The following is a 21,974-nucleotide window of genomic DNA, read 5'->3' as shown; positions in this document are numbered from 1 at the left end:
GCTGACATGATAGCCCCCTTTTTTCCTCATCTCCAAGCGGCCTTTAAAAGCACAGCCCTCCCTTCTGTTTCCAGTACAGTTGGCTTCCCTCCAGCTCCCTCACAAGAAGTGGATGAATTCCTAGATGTCTGATAAGCTCCACCAGAACATGATTCTTAATGGAAGAGAGAAGAAGAAGAGGCAGATGCTATCAGCGCGCCTGAATCGCCTTGCAGTCAGATCAAACGTCCTAAAAGTGCAAGGGGAATGCTGAATCATACTGCGAGGTTGTTACACATTCATCTTCTCCATTGCTTTAATTGAACTTGCTGCTAAATGAAACCAACTGGCCGTTTCGATGCAAACAAAACATCATTAGCATTGTGAAAATCTCTCTAATCCCACTCACTTTTGAAATGAAAAGCCTTAAATGAGCTCTTTTCATCCCTGTAATTTTTTTCCCTTCCACTCAAGGCACTTTGTGACACCATTTATCACTTACCTCTGTTTGTTTGTCCTCTTTCTTTCTCCTGTTTATCGAGCCAGAGACTGACACAGATCCCCCCCACCCCCACCCCCTCATCATGTGTGAAGGTCTTGTTTGTCCCCGTGTGTTTGTGCGTAAAAACAGCAGGACCTTCAGGATCGGGGAGTAAAATATATCTTGCAACGCTGGCGTAGCGTGCCAGAGGTGTCTTGATGGAGATGGAGTCATACTGAGCTAATGAAGCTCCAAACCTCAGCTATCGATCCACCTCGCAATGGTGCTTTACAGAGATAACTGAGGAGGAGAGCAGTGTGTGGCCTCACGCGCGCTCTGATCTGTGTGACATCTAATTCTGTGTAATGAACCCTGTGCACCAGAGAGCATGATGGGGGGCTGTCTATGGTAATGACAGGGATAGCATGGCCTGGGCGGCTTTTGAAAAGCTTTGAAACACTGCTGGTTAGCTCACAGGGCTTCCCTGACAACGAGGAATTTGTCACGAGAACAAACGGCTGTATTTCCATTTCTCTACTTTGTAACTCTACTATTGTGACTTTTCTCTGCTTTCTACTAAAACCACCTATTTCATGCTTGTCCGTCCTTGAAGAGGGATGCCTCCTCTGCGGCACTTCCTGAGGTTTCTCCTATTTTTATTGTTACACAAGTTTTTGTGTAATAGAAGCCTTTCTTTTCCTGAATCAAGGGTACAGTCATGCAACCCTGTCCTGCATTGAAAGTCAACCTGGAAATAGGATGTGATGTCACAGCTCCATCAGATAAATATCAGAGCAATGATGTGATCTCGTAGTGTGACATTGTGCAGGAGAAAGCCCTAAAACCAGGATATGAATCAGCATTTCAGGTTCCCTTGAGGAACAGTTAGACATGTAAAATAAACAAGCTTAAAATATTTTTTTTTACATTTTGTTTCTAGGACATAAAATACAACGATGAAAACCCAACTTAATGTGTCCTTAAAAAAGGGGCTCGCTTACAAGTAGCTAATTGAGATTACAGAGGATGTTTGGGATATGAAACGCCATCACCACACACACGGAAAGTCATCTGCTAATTAGTCTGTCTTTCCAGCCTCATTGTGATGATGAAGTTTACATCGTGTCTAAAAAATGTTTATATAATGTCTATCTAACTTTGAAATCAACAATTCTGTTCTGCTTCAGAATAGTTTGAAAAGCATGTCCTGTAGCTGTGTTTCCTTCTCTTTGTTGTAGTTTGCATCATGTTCTACCTAAGTCTGCGGCTTTGTGATGACTTGCAATTTTCCCCGTTGGGCGTAGCATAAGCTGTGCAACACTGACGGTTCAACCTGCACTTGACCCACGTGTGCGCAGTTTGATTGACATCAAACAGAAGCCCTGTTATGACAGCCTTCCCTGCTTTCTTCACAGCCACTGAATGAAAGACAGATTTTAGAAAACTGTCCGTCTTGCAGTGGTTTGACTCTTAAAAAATGAAGCTAATCAAAATGCAGGACCTGCCTGGACCTGGAGCACAGGAGGAAGTTTTATGAAGTAGCTTAAAAAGCGACAAATTCCATGTATTGTTCAGATATAAAGAGACACGGATAGGTTAGGTGGGACGGGTAGTGGTTGGGTAAAACAAACACAGGTCTTTCACCCAGGAGACTTCTTTTAATGCAGCCTCGTAAGTGCTGCATGCTACTGTAGTGACAAGTGCGACATGTTGTATGTGACATGTGCATCGTAAGTACATATCTCATGCTACATTAGTGACAAAAGTATTATTTAATGCCAAACCATGATGTCTTTTCTTAATCTAACCTTAATCTAACATTAGTTTTGTTGCCTAATATTAACCAGAAAGTTTAGGAGATGGACTTTGATCATTCCATAAGTTTAAGGACGTGTTTAAAACTGTAGCGGGCAGAACGGTGGTATATGTCGTTTTGGGGTCAATCATACATTTTGATAGTCGGTGGAAACTGTATCGTATCGTATCGTATCGTATCGTATCGTATCGTATCGTATCGTAAATGCTCCACTATGTTCACCAGCTAGTTGCTAACTGTGTCTGTCTGCTGTTTGGTGCTGGGCAGGCAGTGTACAGCAGGATTAACAGAGCTTTCTAACTGCTGCCTCCTCCGTCTGGAAGAACTGATGAGACACTGGACCAAAACAGTAAACTTGTATGCAGTAAAACTGAAACAATGAGATGGAAGATGCTGAAAAGCTACACAGAGCAGAAGAGCCGGGTGTTAATTCTCTGTGAGCGACTCCTTTGACATTACAAAGTCTATTTTTAATATAAAATATTGATAAGAGCAGCTTGAGGGATCGGGGGTCTTTAAATTGTAAAACCCTCTGAGAGAAACTTGTGATTTCCGGCTGTATAAATAAACTTGACTATGATCTTGGGATTTGATAAAATTTAGTATGATTGCAGTGCTTATAATTACTCTTTTCACTAAAGTGGTGATGGTTTAAATTCCCTCTATCATCCCTGAGTAATAGGAAGTGTCAAACAAAAAACCTTCATGATGACACAGTACTTTGAACACTCCCCCTGATCCCTGCAGAATTAAAATAGACCTGAGGAGAAAAAAAAAGCTTTTCCTTTTCCATGACCACCTCTGCTGCTGTTGCAAATGAAAATGCCCTTCCCAAAATAGATCATTTTTACCCTTCAGATGTCCACTTTTATTTTAAGCCCGGTGACACCATGCCATCCATCACACCCAGCTTTTCAGATGTGAGCAGCCCCGGGGAAAACACTGATACAATGCAGGGGAAAGTGTGATAGCGTGCTGCTGCTGTGTAGTTAGGACCTCTATGGTTAGATTACCACTAATTTCATCTCAGAGTAGCATTTAGACATTTTCTTTGTGCGAGTAAAGTGGAAGTCATTTCTCTTTTTAGGGTAAACATTGAAAATGGATGCCCTGCCTTTCCAACTCTTCCCTCAAATTACCACTTGACACAGCCAAACATCGCTCCGCGTTATTGTCTGCCAGGAAAATGCATTTCTGAATGCTTTATTGAATGTTTTGGCTGGGTGGAAATTGTACGAAGTGTACCCAGCACTTTGATCATCTTGACCTGGAAATGTGATAGTCACCCCACTTCACAGGGCTCTCTGACACCTGGGAAACTGGATCTGGTATTCTTGATACACGATCTGCACCGCAGCACTAAAGACTTAACTTCTCCTGTTTCGTAGTCGGCAGAGACTACTGATGGGAACTGGAATTTCACATGGCTCAGACTGAGGCTTTTTTTCCCCCACAAGCCACTGGAGTCACAACATTTAGAGCCTGGTGGAAAAAATGGCCTGCATGATTTTTATGAACAAGATTTCTGCAGCATTACTTCAAACTAACTTATTAACTTCAAATGCAGAGAAGCACAAAAAGCTTTTTATGTGTAGATTGATTTTTTTTTATTTTTGTGCATCAAAGCTGATAAAATGTTTTGACAGATGTTGCAAAGCTACATATAAATGTGAACACTAAAAGACAGGTATAGACTTCAGAATCTTTGAGTCATCAAATGTGTCTTTGTTGTTGTTATTTAGCGTTTTTTACATGGATGCTCATTTGTAGGTTAGTTTTCAGAGTTTCCTGCAGTGTTTTGTAGTGAAGGTGCACCTAACATAAATGACTGCAATTAATTGAAATAAATCATAAATCGCTGGAGGGGAAACTGCTGAGGCACTGTTTAAAACAGAAAATGCACTCTATTTAATGGGTTTGACAATTGTTTAGGCCGTCAATTTTTAACGAAACTAATAATGAGACAAGATGCGGCAAGATTCATGGTTTATTCATGGTTTCATGGTCATTATCATACTGTCATATGCATTCTTTGATATGATATTTGTCGATATCACAAAGTCTGCCACGTTACAATTTTGATTCGATTCAACTCAGGGTCTGCAATCGATATTACATGTATTATTTATACTATACTTTAATAACTTTATGACTATATGATTCCACCAGCACACATAAAATATGGACTAATAACAAGAACATTTAACAAAAGTCTAAAATTCTGCTCAAGGATCATTAACAAAAGTCATCATTATTAGTTTAAAAGTCTTATGTTTTAATTGTTGTGTTTTCGTTACCATTTATATCTACATATGGAGTGGGTCCTCTTTCATGAAGTCCACCATTTCGTTATAAAGTAGCACAAAATAGACAAATCAAACATTGGCTCTGAAGGGCCATTTGAAACTTCATGTCGGCAGCCAGTGTTCTCTACATACTTGGCACACTGGAAAAGTTTCAGTTGGTTGCAATGTTGCAAACTGACCACTAGATGTCGATAACTCCTACACACTAGACCTTCAAACACTTTAACATCGCATAAATTAGCCTAGCCGCTAGCAGACTTTTCCTTCACTCTTAAAATAAAAAATTAAATGCATTATTTATACTTTTGCTCACTCACAATTGTTTTAACTTATTCTATCTCCCGACCAAACAGCACTGTTGAGTTTCAGCCTGCATGCACATTTTTTCAGCCTAGCATTACTAAAACAGAGCAGCTAATGTTGCTGTGGCAGAAGCAACAAGCTTTCGACATGAAAAAAAAAAGGCATATGTTTAACAGTGATGATAATATGGATATTACTTTTGTCACTTTGTAGCTTTGATTTCGGATCGTTGATCACTGAATCGATTCAGATTGTTTCACCTCTAGTCAAGATGTGGTTAGCAAAACAACTCCTTGGGAGAAACCCAGATGTTGACTTTTAAAGTTGGTGTAATTTTACAGTTTTGTCCGTCTTGGTCTTATTTTAGCATTTGGAAACCATTCCTGGTGTAACATGCTGTCTTTTGCAATGGAGGCAGTGTGTATTTCAGATTAGTTAATGCATCACATCAAATTAAACTGGACTGCTCAAATAAGAATTAAGTGTTGGAGTATTTTTTTTTAGAATAACATGGATATAATTTGTCCAGCAATCAGTTCTGAACTATTTAATGTGATGGCACTGGCAGTGGCAGTGAGGTTAGAAGTAAATTACACAGAGCCAGTGTGTGATTAGAGAAGCTGTGGCACGGCTTTTAAAGTTCACCATCCCTCAGGATATTTGATCGAGCCGCCGGCCTTTGATCAGTGTTAACATTACGGTAACCATGACAGTTTATTTTCAACTACCCAAAAAAAAGGACCATTTGTGTCAGAAAACAATCTCCCCTTCCTCTGACACGTTGGCACGCCGCAAAAGAAAAATGTCAGGGTCAGTGATGGGCCATTAGCCCAGAGTGAGTTCCTTTTGTGCTCCCGGGTCCATTGAAAACACCTTTTTAGTCTTCAACAGATGGTACAGTGACACAGCAACCACAGGCGCTGACCTGGGCCTTAACTTAAAGACAAAAAAACCACAGGACATACGGCACTGCAGAGGGCCGAGAACGTCTTCCCAGAGAGAGAACCACACCATGAATGTGTAATAAAAAATTCACCTGCTTAGCACGGCTGCATTGTAATGCCTTGTACATTTGATTGACTACACAGTCACCTCTATTCATTGGTGTTATACCCTTTTCTTTTTCATGGAGGTCGCTCCTCCGTTGCTGCAAATGTCATAGTGCTTTAATGAGAACTGCACCGTCGCCCACAATAGAAGCTTTTCAGCCAGATTAAATGTATCACTGTGCTGAAACTTTCCTTTCCTCTCTCCCCCCTTTGCCCCTATTGTGACACAGTGGTTTTACAGAGCAGCTTGTTGCTGAAAAACAAGGTTAAGAAGATCAGTATCAAAGGAGGAGTGTTTTTGTGTGGCTTGCAGGAGAGTCTCGCTTCAGGTTTCCACCTGAAACACAAAGGTGTTTTCTTACCTGATTTGTATTCATTCACACAATGAGTGGAGCTGCCTCTCTTGTTTCCAAGTAAGGAGAGTCCAGACGAGACTTTTGTTCCCCCTATCATCGGATACGTGCACGTTGCTTCCTCCAGTACGAGCCTTGGAGCCCAGCCACAGGCTTTGTCCTGGATGGATTTTTTCCTGCCCTTTTTCCTCTTCTTTGTTGCTCTGTGTGTGCTCTAAGAAACCATTTCAGATAAATGTTTGAGCACTGCTGCTGTTTTTTCCCCTCTTTTGGCTCCTGTGTTATTTCAATAATACCATGCCTTGTCACCCTAAAATTGCCTTGTCAGGAACCAAAACCCACAAATTAGCAGTTTAAAGTGTTTCAATCCATATGAGCCTGTAGTTCAGTCCAGTCTGGGTCATGTTGTGCTGTCAAAAGACAGATAATGCTGCCTGTACAGATTCATTTGTTTCAGTTAAAGTCAGTCAAACTGTCAAAGACATCACACAAGTAAATATTCTTCTTGTTTTTAGGGTTTTTTCCTGACCGTGTCCCCAGACTCCATCCTGAAGGTGGCGAAGCATGCTTCAGATAACAACAAAATCTTCTGCATGAACCTCTCTGCACCTTTCATCAGCCAGTTCTTCAAAGAGCCCTTGATGAAGGTCATGCCTTACGTCGACATCTTGTTTGGCAACGAGACGGTAAGTGAAACGAGACGTGCACTCACTCAGGCCTCTTTAGGACAGATAGTCTGTTTGCTAACACATTGTTTTGATTAAGACGTAAAGTACATGTGTTTCTGTGCTTATATTTATCTTCACAAAGGATAATATATTTTCAGTTGTGTTTGATTGTTTTGTTTTTTGGTAATTTAGTAGGATATCTCAAAAAACTGTGCAATAAATATTTTGAATAAAATGTTAAAGCTATAGATGTTTGCATGCTAACTCGCTACATTTAGATGGTGAAAATCGTAAAAATTATACCTGCAAGACACCGTCAAGTTAGCATTATCAGTGAAAGCATATTTTCATGCTGACATAAGCATTTAGCTAAAAGGTTTGCTGTTTGTAAGGACAGCCTCATGGAGCAGCTGGCATGGCTGTACTCTCTTAAGGCTTTTGCACACCAAGCCCATATGTTTCGTATATGTTTATTTAACCATCATCAAATGTAGTGGATGTAGCGGTTCAGGTTACGACAGATTTTCTACGCTGCTTCTTGTTCCAAACATTTTCTAAAGGCTTTTGACAGTTACTAAAACCACATATAATCTAACCCTCTCTAAATATCTGCTTGTAAACGTACTAGTTAACACAAGCCTTCTGCTTGATATGCTATCAAACAGCTAATATGTTAATAATGTTAGATAAACCTTTCCCGAGTACGAGCTCTGACAAGTTAAGGTGAAACTGAAGCGTCGCCTGCAAAAAAACAATAACTACACCTGCTTCTCATCTAATACCCTTTGTTTCAGCATAGTGTTATGTGATTGGTTCTTTAGGTTTGTGACATAACAAACCCTGGAACGTAGAATCTGTGTTTTGGAGTCTGTCATTGATACACAGTGGAAATGTTCAGCCCTAATTATTTTACTCATGATATGTCTTTTAGCATATAAAAAACACAATATGGACATGTGAACAATGTTCAAAACGTTTTTGTTTTTTTTTTTACTGGCGGGGGTCTTTAAATGGCTATAACTTGATGGTAATAAGTGTGTTTTTGTGATATTAATACAATTTCAAAGGATTGTGCAGTTCTCGTGGAGTTATGTGCTGTCTGAGTGCTTTACAGTTTAAATATGTGTCCTTTCACCTTGTTTAAAGCAAAATCCAAATGTCATGTTCACTGTTTCACTCCACTCATTGCTCTCCTCAGTACCCATTTAACTTCTCACTTATCACTGCCCCATAAAGGGATGAATAAGAATTAGCCCCAGTAATCATTCATCTCAATCGCGTCACCATTTCATGCCGGTTGATCTATCGATTTCTCTCGCCTCTGTGGAAGTGAGCGGCTGGTTGGAGGTCAAGCTGTGGTCACAGACCGTGGTGCTGCTGGGAAGTATCCTCTAACAGGCCAGCTGAGCTTGACTCGGAGGCACCGCCTGGACAAACTGCACCTTCGGGGGGTGGGGAGGGAGGGAGGGAGGAGGGGAGGGATGATCACTGGACTGAACTCGCCTCCCCACTGCTAAAGCTACTAAACAGAGCCCTGTGTTCGGGTTAGAGATGGGGTCCAAAGACCAGGACAGAGCTGGAAGAAACTGCTCAGCATTTGAGGATTTATTGCTGTTGCTGACTTCAGCTTTTTTCCCTCTTTTCTTTCCTCTCCCAACACAAGACCTCCCTTTTACATATGCACATCTCTCTCGCTCCCTAATTGCTGTGAGGAACGATTCTGTCTCCTAAACCACGGTGTACATTTTGCAAGCGTTATGTATTTTCGGGTGGGTGGTACTGTAACTGTTTGCTTAAGAAGTTTGCTCACACCTCCAGTCATTACAGTTTAATGACTCTGGATAATTGCAATGCATGTTTGTTGAAGGAGATTATCTTTTGGAGGCTCTGTCGGGGCTTGCTCTCCGGAATTGAACCCGGCTAAGACCGCCAAAATAAGAGATTCAGTCGGGAAACAGAGCAGATATTCACAGCTCAGCCGCCTCAAGCAGTGAGGTCTTCCAGGGTCTATATAGGACTAATGCCTGTCCAGAGTGTTTTGACTCCTTTTGGCCTTCCTCTGTGTTGGCTGCTGGGAGGAGGGGAGCGGGGAATGACTGCTCATACAGTCGAGCCCCAGACCTCCCATTGTGCACAAGCCAGACAAGGTTGGCGGTCATGCAGTGGTGCATGGTGAGTGACAGGCAACAGGGCTGCCTCGCCCACGCTCGCCCCCCCACAGCCCTCCCCGGCCGTCCTCTCACCCCGACTTCCACCCCCCAAAGTGATGGATCAGCCTCAGCCAGCGATGCTTTCATAACAAGTCAGTGACAGTCAGGATCACGCAGACTGACTCCTATAGCCTTGCAGAATGTGCCATAAGGGGAGGCTAATGTGTCTGCCTGTCTCTGCCTCCGCTCTAACTGAGTCACGATACAGAGCTGCACACACACTTTGGGAAATATGTTAAAAGCAGCCGTAGGATTTCTTGTTTTGAAAGTGACTAATAATATTTTTGGGGACGATTTTGAGAATGGAGTGCTGCATTATTTGTTCGGTTCGCACAAGGTGCTTTAGGTGCTTTAAGCATTTGAATTCGACACTTAAAAATCCTGGAATACCTTGAAAATCACACATTTTTCAACTTGAAAAAGTACTTGAATATAATCGAGAGGAGAACAAAATCATAAATTATTTTAGGAAAGGTTTTCATCTTATAGCTGCAGTTGCAGTTATTTGCTAATGCCGTATTAGCGCCAATCGGTTCGTAAACACCAGTAAATAGTCAGCACTGGGATGTTTTGATCTGTAATTTGGCAGCAGTTATTTAATACTAAATTGATTTTAGTCCCTGGTAGCATGTGCTTGCTCCATTTTTGAATTTGTGCAATCTTTTTACAGCAGATGGTTGTGGACAAAACAATTTCATTGTTAAATAAAAATGAGTGCTTGAAAAAGTACTTGAAGGTCCTTGAATTTGACTTGTCTCTGTCTGTACAAACTCTGTATTTGTCACGACTGGGATCTTATTTTAGTCAGTTGATCGTATGATCTTCTAAAACAGTTGTGTTGTCTCTTTATTTATTTATATATTTACGTTATCTATTTTATTTAGGTTTTATTTCTTTTGTTTTCTATTATTTGTGGATGTATTGCTTTTGTTGTTTTGGTCTATTTCTTCGTATTGTTGAATATTGACATTTTGCATCCTGAATTTTGGATTATTTGTCCTCCTGTTTTAATTTTATCACTCTACCCTATTTTCAACTTGTTTGTATTTAGTTGGACTATTTGGCTTTCTGTCGTTGAATTGCCTTCTATGTATCCTGTTTCTGTCTTTGCTTTGTTTGCCAAAGCACTTTGTAAACTCTGTTTTTAAACATATACATAAAGTCATTATTTTTAGTATTATTATTAGTAGTAGTAGTAGTATTATAGTCGTGCATCACCAGAGACTCCAAAAAAATGTCAGTAGCCTCTGTTTCTCCCGTTCCTTGAGCCTGCTTCTGATGTTGAAATGTGTCTGTGTTTCTCACTGAGTCTACCCTCGGTAATTCTGCTGTAACTCGATCCTGCTGGTACTTGTTTGAAACCTGGCATCAGCAGGCCCTGCCTGGCCTATCGGCAGCCTCGTACTTATATAACAGTCTCCCATCCATCCTGTAATTACTGCCTTTTTGGGGCATAGTGTAGTGTCTGTTCCTTCACTGGTGGGGGGGGGCGGGTGGAGAGGCTTGCGACGCCGTCTCTGCGTTGCCAGGGCCTCTGTGATGGTGCCGACAGAGCCACATAGACATCAGACGCTACTCCACTTAATTGGCAAACATGTCGTGTGATAACCTGGGAACAGCACAGGCCTAATTGAGTCCTCCTGCGCTGTCCTCCTCTGACTACCTGACATGGAACCCAGGGCATTACATTTCCCTCCATTTAATGGCTGCAGTTAATTAGGCCCGAATGAGGGAATCATTACCGCTGGAAAAACCACATGCCAGTGGATTCGCCGATAAAATTAGCCACAATTTGCTTTTGCTATTTGAGCATAAGAGATAAACCACACAATGGGAGGGAAGGATTGGACCATTACTGGCGGATTTGTATTGTGGAATTTTAGACATATCATAGACAAATGGAACGATTAATCAAGACTGAATTAATCACCCTGACTGATGTTTTTTTAAGCCAGGATTCATGGCTTTCTCAATTTAGATCATTTCATGAGCTCGGGCTCTTTTTTTTTTTTTTTTTTTTATCTGTGCAAATGGTTTAAAAATATGCTTCCTTAATAAAACGGTACGGCAGATGAGGAGCTTAGTTTTTTTTACCCCACAGCCAATACCCAACAACCTCCTCGCTCCCCTGCCATTAACGTCATATACCACCCCCATACAGGAGCTCTTCCATCGCCGTCCAATGCGTTCTGCAGCTCCTCACTCAGAGGGAGCTTATTTTTATGGGTCCCAGCCCCGTCTTCCAAACGAGAGACAGCCATTGTAATTGAATACTCAATAGGTGAGCCATTTAACAAAAGTGGAAATGGCATTCGGCTATGTATTAATGTGCTTTGCTGAGGCAAAAGGAGCCATCATCATTTCAATGTTCAAGCTGTTTTAAAAGAGCATTTAGCCTGCCATCTCTCCAGGCCATGAGAGCAAAATGACACGGATTTCTTCCTCCTCTGTACTTTGTGTGAATGTTCCTCGCCTAATATTTTGTATGGTTATCTCGCTTATTTTCCCATCCATCCCTCAGCACCTCTCCCTGATCTAGGTGGAGGGATACAAGCAGCTCTACAGAAGGTTATTGTCATGAAAAGCCCCTCAGGCGTTTTGGCTCTCAGCCCTATTTTTCTCCATCTGCATGCAGTGTGTGTGTGTGTGTGTGTGGGGTGGTGGGGGCTCTAATGATTTTTCCAGGACAGGCTGAAGTGGGTGTACAAGTATATATATGCGTGTTTGTGTGGATGGAAAAAAAAAAGCAGGCAGAGGAGATACATGGGCAATATGGCGTCATTTCTTAACATCTCTCCAGATTCGTCATTTGGCTTTGTTTGTTTGAGAGACTGCTTGGAAGCCTTATCTCTGTGGCGAGGCCTGTGGCTGTTTATCGCCTCGGTGACGTGAGCGGGACCGTGGAAGTGCGTGCTCTCTGCTGTCAGTATGTGTGGGTGATGGCAAGTTCACTAAAGGGCCCTTAGGGTATGAGGGGTGCTCTCGCAGAAAAAAAAAAAGAATAGGAGGAAGAATTTCCCCTTGACAGCTCACCCACAGTGGACTCAAGATGTACTTCTCAACGGTAGCTTGAGGAAAATATCCCGTCTCACTGCCTAAAACAAAGAGATGTGAAAGCCAGATTAGCGTATTACCAAAACAGCTTTCCTTTTAGGCTCTTCTCTCTCTCCTCCTGTCAGAGCTGTCTGCAGAGAACAGGGTAGAACATGAGACATTAACCTCCATGTGTTTATTCACAAGGCCCCACAGGCCAACTGGGAGGATGAACACAGAACCATCTCTAAAGCTGGCGAAGCGGAACAATCACAATGTGTCATTGGAGGAAAAGACATGAAGTATTAGCTGCTGCTCTCCTTTGTGTCTTTCACAACTTAATTTTAATTGAATGTGCTATTTCAGTGGTGAGTCACATGCCTTCCGCTCAGCGCCAGAGTACATTGACCTTCAGTGTGACGTACAGTCAGTGAGTTGTATGAGTCATAGCGCATGTTATCTGTGATGATTTGCTAAATGCAAAAGCTGCCTTGTTTATTTATTTTCTTTTATTTTTTGCTGATATTAGTGGTTCTTGAACACCCAGACCAGGACCCCCCAAGATGCTGAAAAGAAAGAAAAAAAAAAAAGCAGAATAATTGCTTTTTTCTAATTAGTGGAACTGCTCTTAAGTCATAGACAGGCGATAAATTAGAGCTGCTGCAATGATTAGTTAATTAATTAATTAGATGAAAGTAAATTAAATGTCAACTATTGTGATAATCGACTGATCGTTTGTCATATTTCAAGCAAAAATGTCAAACAAGATTCTTAAACGTGAGAATTTACTGCTTTTCTTTGATGTTTATGATGGTAAATGATGTATCAAATGTATGATAGTCATTTCATGCTGTATGATAGTCATTTCAGCAATTTGAAAATGTCGCTTTGAGCTATGGGGAACTGTGATGGGCATTTTTCACAATTTTTGACAATTCTTCGACTAAACCATCAATCGATTAATCGTGAAAATAGTCAACTGATGAATCAATCACAAAAATTCAAAGTATTTGCAGCCCTGTAACAAATCGAGCTGCAGAAATTAATCAGATAAATGATTTCGCTCTGAACTATCAAATTAATCACCAACTAATTTCATAATTGATTCATCAGTTTGAGAAATTTTTCAAGAAAAAAAAATCCCTGATTCAAACTTCTAAAATATGAATATTCTCTGGTCCTTTAATCTCTATTGGCCTTTTTACAATTAAAAGTCCAAACCAAGGTCTGCATTTTTGTTACATTGTTTACATTTGATCTGATTAGTTTTGGTTTCAATTTGCAATTATGGGAGTGTACTAAAAAACTATACATGACATACTTATGTCCTGTCGTCATCCCCTGTTTGTTAGCTGCTTCTCTCATTACTTAACATTGGCAAGTTTGTAGACGGTTTCTCTCTCATTCAGTCTGAAAATAATTAAAAAGTTGAAGAGTTTTTTCTGACGTACTCATTATAAAGTAATCTCTGCCTCTTCCCATGTACTGCCATGGCTCATTATGTTATGTTGCATTGTTCAGGAACAAACTAAAACCTACACAGTACATTTAGTACTACTTGACAACTTCACTGCTAATTTCTCCTCTGCTCGGATTATCAACACCTGTATGCTCTGAGCGCCGCCATCGTCGCTCTCTCTGTCGCTACACCACTTTTATCACTTGACGGTAGCCTGCCAAAACTTCCTGTAATTGATCCCGAAGTCTGAACCATCCAGAAAATGTTTTCAGAAACAAAAAACGAAACAAACCATGGTGCAGTTTGATCCGGACAGAGACCACCTCTTGTTGTTGGACCAAGGTTTGTGCCCAAAATTCAGACTGGATCAAACTGAAAAGTCCTAAAGTCTCAATCAAATGACAAATATGTTGCAAATAAGCATTGCTTGGCTTTAAATTGTGACAATTTACATTTTGCCGCTGCTGAATTTCTAGAATTGTTGTGCGTAAATTGCTTTAACTACATCAGTGGCTCCCAACTGGTCTAGCCACCGGTCACATAATCCTCATAGACCCACTTAACACCCATTCAGTTCATTTCAATTCATCCATTCATCCATGGATGAGTGGATACAAACCCATGACCTTCTTACGGCGCAGAGCTACTGCTAACCACTGTGTTGGCATATCTAAACTATTACTCCAACTTAAATAACAAAAGTAAAACTGGGGCCTAAAGCTCAATGAAACAGGCAAGGCAAGTCTATTTGTATGGCAAATTTCATACAACAGGGCAATTCAAAGTGCTTTACAGAGCAGTAAAATATAAAACATATTAGAGGATAGAGACTTACGATGAAAGAGAAAAGAGAAAATTTATGAAAGGTTAAATTAATTACTGAATATTTTTATTTTCTTTAAATATCACCATTAAAAGTAATAAATGTGCAGTCAAGAGGTGCAAAGATTAAAAAAATAGAAGTATTTCAGCAAAAGTGAGTGCAACTGGGGTTTAAAAACAACTTTGAAAAACACTAACACTATTGTAGTCACAAGTAATTGAGCTTATTCAGGCTACAAACATTTTTTTTAAAAAAAAGAAAATGACCCACATACTTGTGACCCAGTCAGAATGAACCTTTGGTCCACTTTTGGGCCATGACCCATTAGCTGGGAACCGCTGAATTACATCATCATTAGGCAGTCTGACTGAGAGCGAGAAGAAGAAACCCCCAGGAATGGGACTTGGCTGTGCAGCAATTTGGGCTTAGTGGCCACAATCAGAGGTGCAAATCAGTCATTACAAAATAAGTGACAGTAAGATAACACATTTTTATGAGCTTAATGAACACTCAAAAATAGCTGTTTGTATTCACGATCAGTGTTTGCTATTAGGTTCAATAAACTTGTAAAACTCTCTCAAAAAGTACCATTTTCTGGGGTCGTATCAATGGGCAGCAGGCTAAGCAAGGCATTCCAAACGTCGGGGTCTAACCCAAAACCTCCCACCAGTTAGAGGTGCCCAGGAGGCATCCTGACCAGATGCCTGAACCACCTCAACCAGCCCATTTGGCACGAAGAAGCAACTCTACTTGGAGCTTCCCGGATGTTTGAGCTCCTCACCTCTAAGGCTGTTACCAGCCAGCCTGTCCGGAAAATCAGTTTTGGCTGCTAGTATCTGCGATCTTAATCTTTTAGTCACTACTCAAAGCTTGCAACCATAGATGAGAGTCGGAGCGTAGATGTTCTGGTAAACTGAGAGTTTTGTTTTCGAGCTTAGCTCCTTCTTTATCACATCGGACCGGCGTAACGTTATTGCTGACACTGTATTGAGTCATCTCTCCATTTTGTGCTAAATTTTACCCTCAGTCATGAAAAAGGCACTGAAATATTTGAACTCTATCCCTCAGGGCAGTAACTTACTCCCAATCCAGAGGGAATAATGCAGCGTTTTTCTGCAGAAAAAAACACAGCCCCAGACTCACTGCAAAAATACACTTTTTGTTTTAACTTAAAAAAAACTTTGTGTCCAGGCTGCCTTAAAATTTTAAATTGAATGAATGTGAGAAGAAAAGTTGAGGTAAATTTGTATTGTTTCAACTTGTCTCCTCAAATTCAGTAAACCCAAAAATGAACGGCAGCTTGGACATTAATTTTTTATGTTAAAACAAATAGTTATTTTTACAGCGTTGGATGGTGCTGACCCTCATCCAGATGCTTAATACTCGACGGTAAACCTCAGTGCATGCTGGAGGTCACAGTCTGATGAAGCCATCACATCATCTGCAAAGAGCAGAGACGCAACTCTGAGGTCCCCAAACTGGACATTTTCCTTCTTCCTAGTTGCGCCTTGAGATCCTGTCCATAAATATTAACAGAATTGTTAATAAGGGACAACCCAGGCAGAGGCAAACACCCACTTAGATGTGTTCAAGGAAATGGACGCAGCTTTGACTTTGGCTTCACAAGGACCAGATGGCTTGTAGCAATGGCCCCAGAGGACACGGTCATAAGCCTTCTCCCAAGTTCAGAAAGCACATCTAGACTTTTATCAACAGATGAGTAGTATCAGTGAGTTATTTTTCTTGAGTTCATTTGTGGGGAAGCCGACTGTTCAGCCAGAGAACAACTAATGCTCATGCATTAGAGGAAGCCTGAAAAACTTTTCTGGTGATTGTGCCCAGTGGGAAGCTTTCCGTGGGTCGCCACCTTGGAAACACTTTATCCGGTCTTCAATGCCACCAGCAGGAAAGCGCTAACATGTCTCCTGCTGAGATTTTTACTCGTTTTATTATTGTGATAAAACATTTGAAATGTTGGTGGCACAGTAACTGCAGCACAAGTAGTAAATAGTCATAAAGTCAAGAAACTGGCACACTAATATCAGTTTTCTCAAGTCAAGTCAGTTTTATTTATATAGAAATTTTAAAAACAACAGTTGACCCAAAGTGCTTTCCAGTTGAGGCAGTTGTGGTCTCGGGATCTGCCTCAATACAGGCAAACATGATTAAAGAAATAAAATTTAAATGAAAGACAATATTGCAAAATTTAATACAATAAAACAATAACAGAGAGGAGGGAAGTCTAAATGGAAATCTAAAACAGCTGACATGATAAAATCATAGAGGACTTGACAAAAAAGCCATGGGGTAGCCTCAGACTGAACTAAAAGCGAGCCAAAAAAGTGGGTCTTTTAATTTGATCAATTATCAGTGTGGGACAGGAGGCTCTTCTAGCCTTGGAGCAGCAACAGGAAAAGCTTTGTCACCTTTGTTATACACGAGATTCTTTGAAAGCAATGCATTTATCGAAAAATAAGGCCTTACTTAACTTGTCTTGAATAAATCTTTCAAAAATCTTAAAAATGTTTAACCGTGGGAAGTAGGATTTTTATTGTTAAAAGGTATTGCATACAAGGTTTTGTGTGTTTTGTGCAAAAAGTTTGGGAATCAAGGCTGTGGAATCCCACATGCAAGATGAGAAACAAAAAATAGCCAATAAATCTCTCCAAATGACAAAATATTTACCAGTTCTGTTCTGCCCTCATCTCCTCCACCAAACAAATAAATCGCATTTTATGTTACAATAAACATTTGTGCAAAATGTCCCCTAACGTTAAGTAATTGTTCATGTTTTTGGTCATTGTAAAATTGGTCTTAAATTTCATTCTGAGTGGCATTTAAAAAGTCATACATCTAACTTGCCTTAAGCTGTGGGAATTGAGTATGCAGTAATATCTGCTCCTTTCTAAAGTTTGCTATAACATTATTTTTAGTGTAAGCTTTGAGTTTTTCTATGTGACGCTGCAGTGGCAAAGGTGCATTAAATTAAGCAGTGGTGTGTTTTATTGCTTATAAATCCCACTTTTCATTTGCGAGAGGAAGATAACTAATTTCCAAACTCTCAGTCTCTCTTTAAAGGGTCACCAGCTAAAAAGGTCATGAACCCACTACTCGATCAAATAAACTGTCAGATACTGCTACTATTAAACCATCAGCCTTTTCCTGTGTGTTTAGAGGCAGAGAGAGGATTCAGTACAGAAGATGAATGATCTCTCCAACATTCCTCTGTTTTTCCTGGCCTGTCTGTTTGCGAGTCATGGTACTTTGGGAGCCAGCATGGCTCCACCAGAGGAGTCCGACTAACCACTGTAATTGTGCCGTGCCGAAGCCGCCTTCCCCAACCCTGGGATTGAACCATGAAATATTCGAAAATGCCGGGGTTAAGAGAGGGGGGTCTTTGGCAGTGCAACGTGAAATGTGAGACCATAGAGCATCTTTAACAAGGAGGCGGATAGAAAGCCAGCCAGCCTGCTCATCGGGCAGCCAGGGCACACGGTGGAGTCCTCTGAAGGAGAATAATTATGGATGTAAGAAGAGATATTGCGCTGGGAGCAGATCAATAGTGCCCACGTTCTGCTGGCGCTGAGGCCAGTGTATTTCTGTCACAGCAGGAGAGAGTGCAGGATATCAGCTTGTTGCTGGAGGGACTTGCAGAAGTTTGAACACCAGCGGGCTTCCCAGATAGCCTTACAACCCTCATGCCTGTCCCCCCCGCCCAAAAAAATCACTGCTGCTTGGAGTTTGGCTGCTTGGTTTCCCCCCCCATCTCCAATCCTCTTATCCGCACAGAGTTGGCGGCAGGACTGGCCTTTGTCTACTCATGATTGTATTCCCACAGTCCAGGCTATACAGTCATGTTTTCCAGTGTCATTTGGAGGACTCCCCTATTCTCCTCGTGGTTGGAAAACTCTGGATAAAAAAAGTGAGAAAGACTTAATCAACAATACAGAATTAATTTGGCCACAGATAATAAAACTAGGGCTATCAGCGTTTAAGTGTTAATCGTGATGCTATTAAGGTTCATACATAATGCTTTTTTTCACCCTTTTTTAAATCGACAGCAGACATTTCCATCTTTGAGAGGCTATACCTGACCTGGCTGAGCTGAAGCTAATGTGATGATACTGGTATCACACGATACTATAATATCTAAATTTCTCAGTCAGGGCACTAAATAATGCTCCAAAGTTAAGCAAAATTTTTGTGATGGAAAAAAGGCATCGTCTTTTCACAGTGGTCCCTTGACCTCTGACCTCAAGGTATCTGAAAGAAAATGGGTTCTGTAGGTACCCATGAGTCTCCCCTTTACAAACAAGTCCTTACTAGCACCATGCAGTTTTATTGCTGTCATTTGATTCCTAATCAAGGCAATCTGGTAAGAATTGCTTTACATTGTCAATATGGACTAGAAAAATGTTTGGGAATGCAAAATAATGGAATTTTAAATACACAATAAAAAAAATGCAATTAACTATTGAAATTCTGTGGTAAGTTAATTGTTTTACAGCCCTAAATAATTCCTATGGGCTTTATTTTACAAATGTTTCTCAGCTCTGTCTCCTCGCTGCTCCCACTTTAACAGAGCGAAATGATTGTTTTTCTGATTTATTATGGCTTTTTTGATTGCATCATGTAAATATTTCCTTCTAGAAGAGCCACGGGGTTATTCCGCTCCCCCTGCAACATCTATGACATGTTAGCTGTGTGCATAAATGTGAAATGATTTAGCCTCCTTTTTGAAGGGCCCCTGCCCTCCATGCAGCTTTTCATCTGGCAAATGGCCATCTTATGCCACATCAACACGTTGGACATCATCTCAATTTTTGTATGGCCAATTTATTCAGACAAAGCTCTCATGTCCCCTGTGCACACAAATGGTTTGAATTACTCTGAGAGCTTTTTTTCCCTCCCTGGGTTTTCATTGTCTGAAGCATGCAAGTCCCTCCAGAGCCGATCTTTGTTTCTCATTAGGGGGTAAATAGAGCAGGCCAAATGCTCATATGTTTATTATACACAGGAGGGCATGGTCACTGTTCTCAACAGTTTGCCGTGGAAAAAAAGGCAGTTTGCTTTCTTGACCTTTTGTTTGCAGCGCCTGCAACCAAATGTCTGTTGAATTTACTGGATAATAAGCTGCGAGAAAAACTGATGGACTGCGATGAAGTTGGGTTCAACCTCATCAAAAGTTTCTATAGCAGACTTTTCAACAAAGATTTTTTTTTTTTTTTTTTTTTTTTTACCCGCAGTGAAAAAATAAACGTGTAATCATCATCACCATTCACAGCTTTAAGTTTACACACAATAAAACATCTGCAAAGAAATTAAATATGCATGCATATATTCATACAAAAATGAGAGGAAAAAAAAGAATGACAAAATTAGAGGACACAAACATAGCAAATTCAAGGCAACTGAAAACCTGATTTAGAATCTTGTATATCTTTATAATACTAAATATTTTTGACTAAATAAAATAAATCAAATTTCAAGGGGAACTACGCCAGTTTTCAAAATTCATGTATGTTTTTCATATCATAGAAGACAGGCCAAAAATATTAGTAAACATGAACAACAACCTCCCAAATTGAAAAACTAGTGTGCTAAAACTCAAATTTGCGAGTATTAGGTATTAAATCTGGAGCTGCTCCATAGAAAATGAATTAGGAAAGATGCTCCAGTTGACACTGAGAGCAGTCAGTGGAATTGTTCTGGGTATAAAGATACATTTTCTGTTTCAGAACTGAGAACAATACAATAAATAAAGGTCATTTGAATATAAACAAAAATAAAACAAACAAACATTAGGTTCACAAAGGCTCCCATGTGTTGTCTATGGAGCAGCTCCAGACCTTTGAGACTATCTCCTCTGATTTCAGGCTTTCAGAGAGATCAGCTCATGTTCACAAATATTGATTAAACTTTCCTAGACCATGGAAATTAAACACTGTAATTTTTAAATTAGGTGATGTTCCCCTTTCAAGTTAGAAAGAACCTATTTTAGCCACAACTTTACAGTAAGGACACTTTGGTATTTTCATACCTTGACCCTGTTTTCTGTGTCTAAGTGAAAGTGACTACTTTGAAAATACGTTTTTGAAATTGGTCCAGTATCGAGAGAGAGGGCAGGAGCTGGCAGCCACAAAATGGGTTGAAATTTAATTTTCGGGGCATTAGCGCACAGTCAATGTACGTCCACGAAAAGTGCTTGTTTTTGCCACTGACAGGCTCAGATTGTTATTGGTTAGATTAGTTAATGGAAAGAATTCTTGCAAAGAAATAAATGTTTTATTTTTCGCATTGCTTGATCTGCACTTTCTGTTATCGTCTTCCTGCAACAACTCAAATGCAGGAGTTCAGAACAAGACTTCTCCTTGAATGAGATCTGGTTAGATAACAAACAGACCGCATCAAGCAAAAGGTTAAAAAAAAATGTTTGATTTCTTTGACAGACTCTAATAATAATATCTGAACCTGTCAGTCGCAACAACAAGCGCTTTTAGTGGATATACATTGGTGATGCATACACTGGTGTTCTTGCTAAATAATAGCCCTGTTTCATTACATTGATAATCCAGTTAGTCAATTAGATTGAATAATAGGGTCCAGTTGAAAAAAGACTGAAGTTTTCCTTTAAAACAAGAAAACTAACTTTATCTGCTAATCTGTTTTGTTCAGATTCAACTTACTTACAACACAAACAAGAAACTCTGTTGCAGATTAATTTTGCTGTGTTGTTATTTTCTGATTGGTGTGTGGAAAAAACACCTCCTTTTTCTTTACACTTGTAACCTGAGAGAAGAGCACAAGCAAAACACACAAAAAACTCCATATATTTTTCATTTGAAATAACCATTGTTATAATTTTTGCAGGTGATAGTTTGTTTATGTAGGTTAAAAACGTGAGGGTATTCAGAGAACTTACACTCCATGAGTACTACACTATTCCCTAACTTGCTGTTGCACCCAAACACATTATTATCACTTCAAATTTTAAGTTTAATTGATGAATTGACCTTGGAAATGTGCCCCAAAGAGCTAATCAAACAACCATGTTGCTTTCATATGCGTGAATAAGAAACAGTAATCTTCTAGCTGTGTGAAGTCCTGGATCCTGAAAAATTCAATCAGGTGGACCTTGACCAAACAAACCTCCAGACAATCAATAAAACTTACTGAAGCAAAAGTAAAACTTCACCTGGGAGACAAATTAGTCATCAGTAGTGTTAGCTGCTCGTATTTTCTTAAGTAAGTTATTTGGGAAACTTGGGGGCCCTAAATGCATTTGTTTGATCGCCTTTTGACTTTAGTGCAGAGTCAAACTACTAAATCTTTAAAGGTCCCATGTTGTGATCATTTTCGGGTTAATACTTACAATTTGGGTTTCTTCTAGAATATGATTAATTGCTTTAATGTTCAAAAAACACATTATTTATCTCATACTGCCTGCCTGAATACACTTGTATTTACCCTCCATCTGAAACGCTCCTTTTTAGT

At 40.2% G+C, this 21,974-nt stretch overlaps 1 protein-coding gene across 3 annotated transcripts in view; it reads left to right on the top strand.

Moving 5' to 3' along the window:
• The window catches only part of LOC121958367 (adenosine kinase-like), a 131,298-nt gene that overhangs the window by 84,998 nt on the left and 24,326 nt on the right, over positions 1 to 21,974 (top strand). For all 3 annotated transcript variants that reach the window (XM_042507255.1, XM_042507256.1, XM_042507257.1), the window contains one exon: positions 6,803 to 6,973. In XM_042507255.1, the coding sequence (XP_042363189.1) occupies positions 6,803 to 6,973 (171 nt within the window). The remainder of the gene's footprint in view (positions 1 to 6,802; positions 6,974 to 21,974) is intronic.

Source organism: Plectropomus leopardus, chromosome 19 (genome assembly GCF_008729295.1).
Source record: "Plectropomus leopardus isolate mb chromosome 19, YSFRI_Pleo_2.0, whole genome shotgun sequence".
NCBI classification, from domain to species: Eukaryota; Metazoa; Chordata; class Actinopteri; order Perciformes; family Serranidae; genus Plectropomus; species Plectropomus leopardus.
Note: the sequence above shows the minus strand (reverse complement) of the source record. Positions and strands in the feature narration are given on the sequence as shown.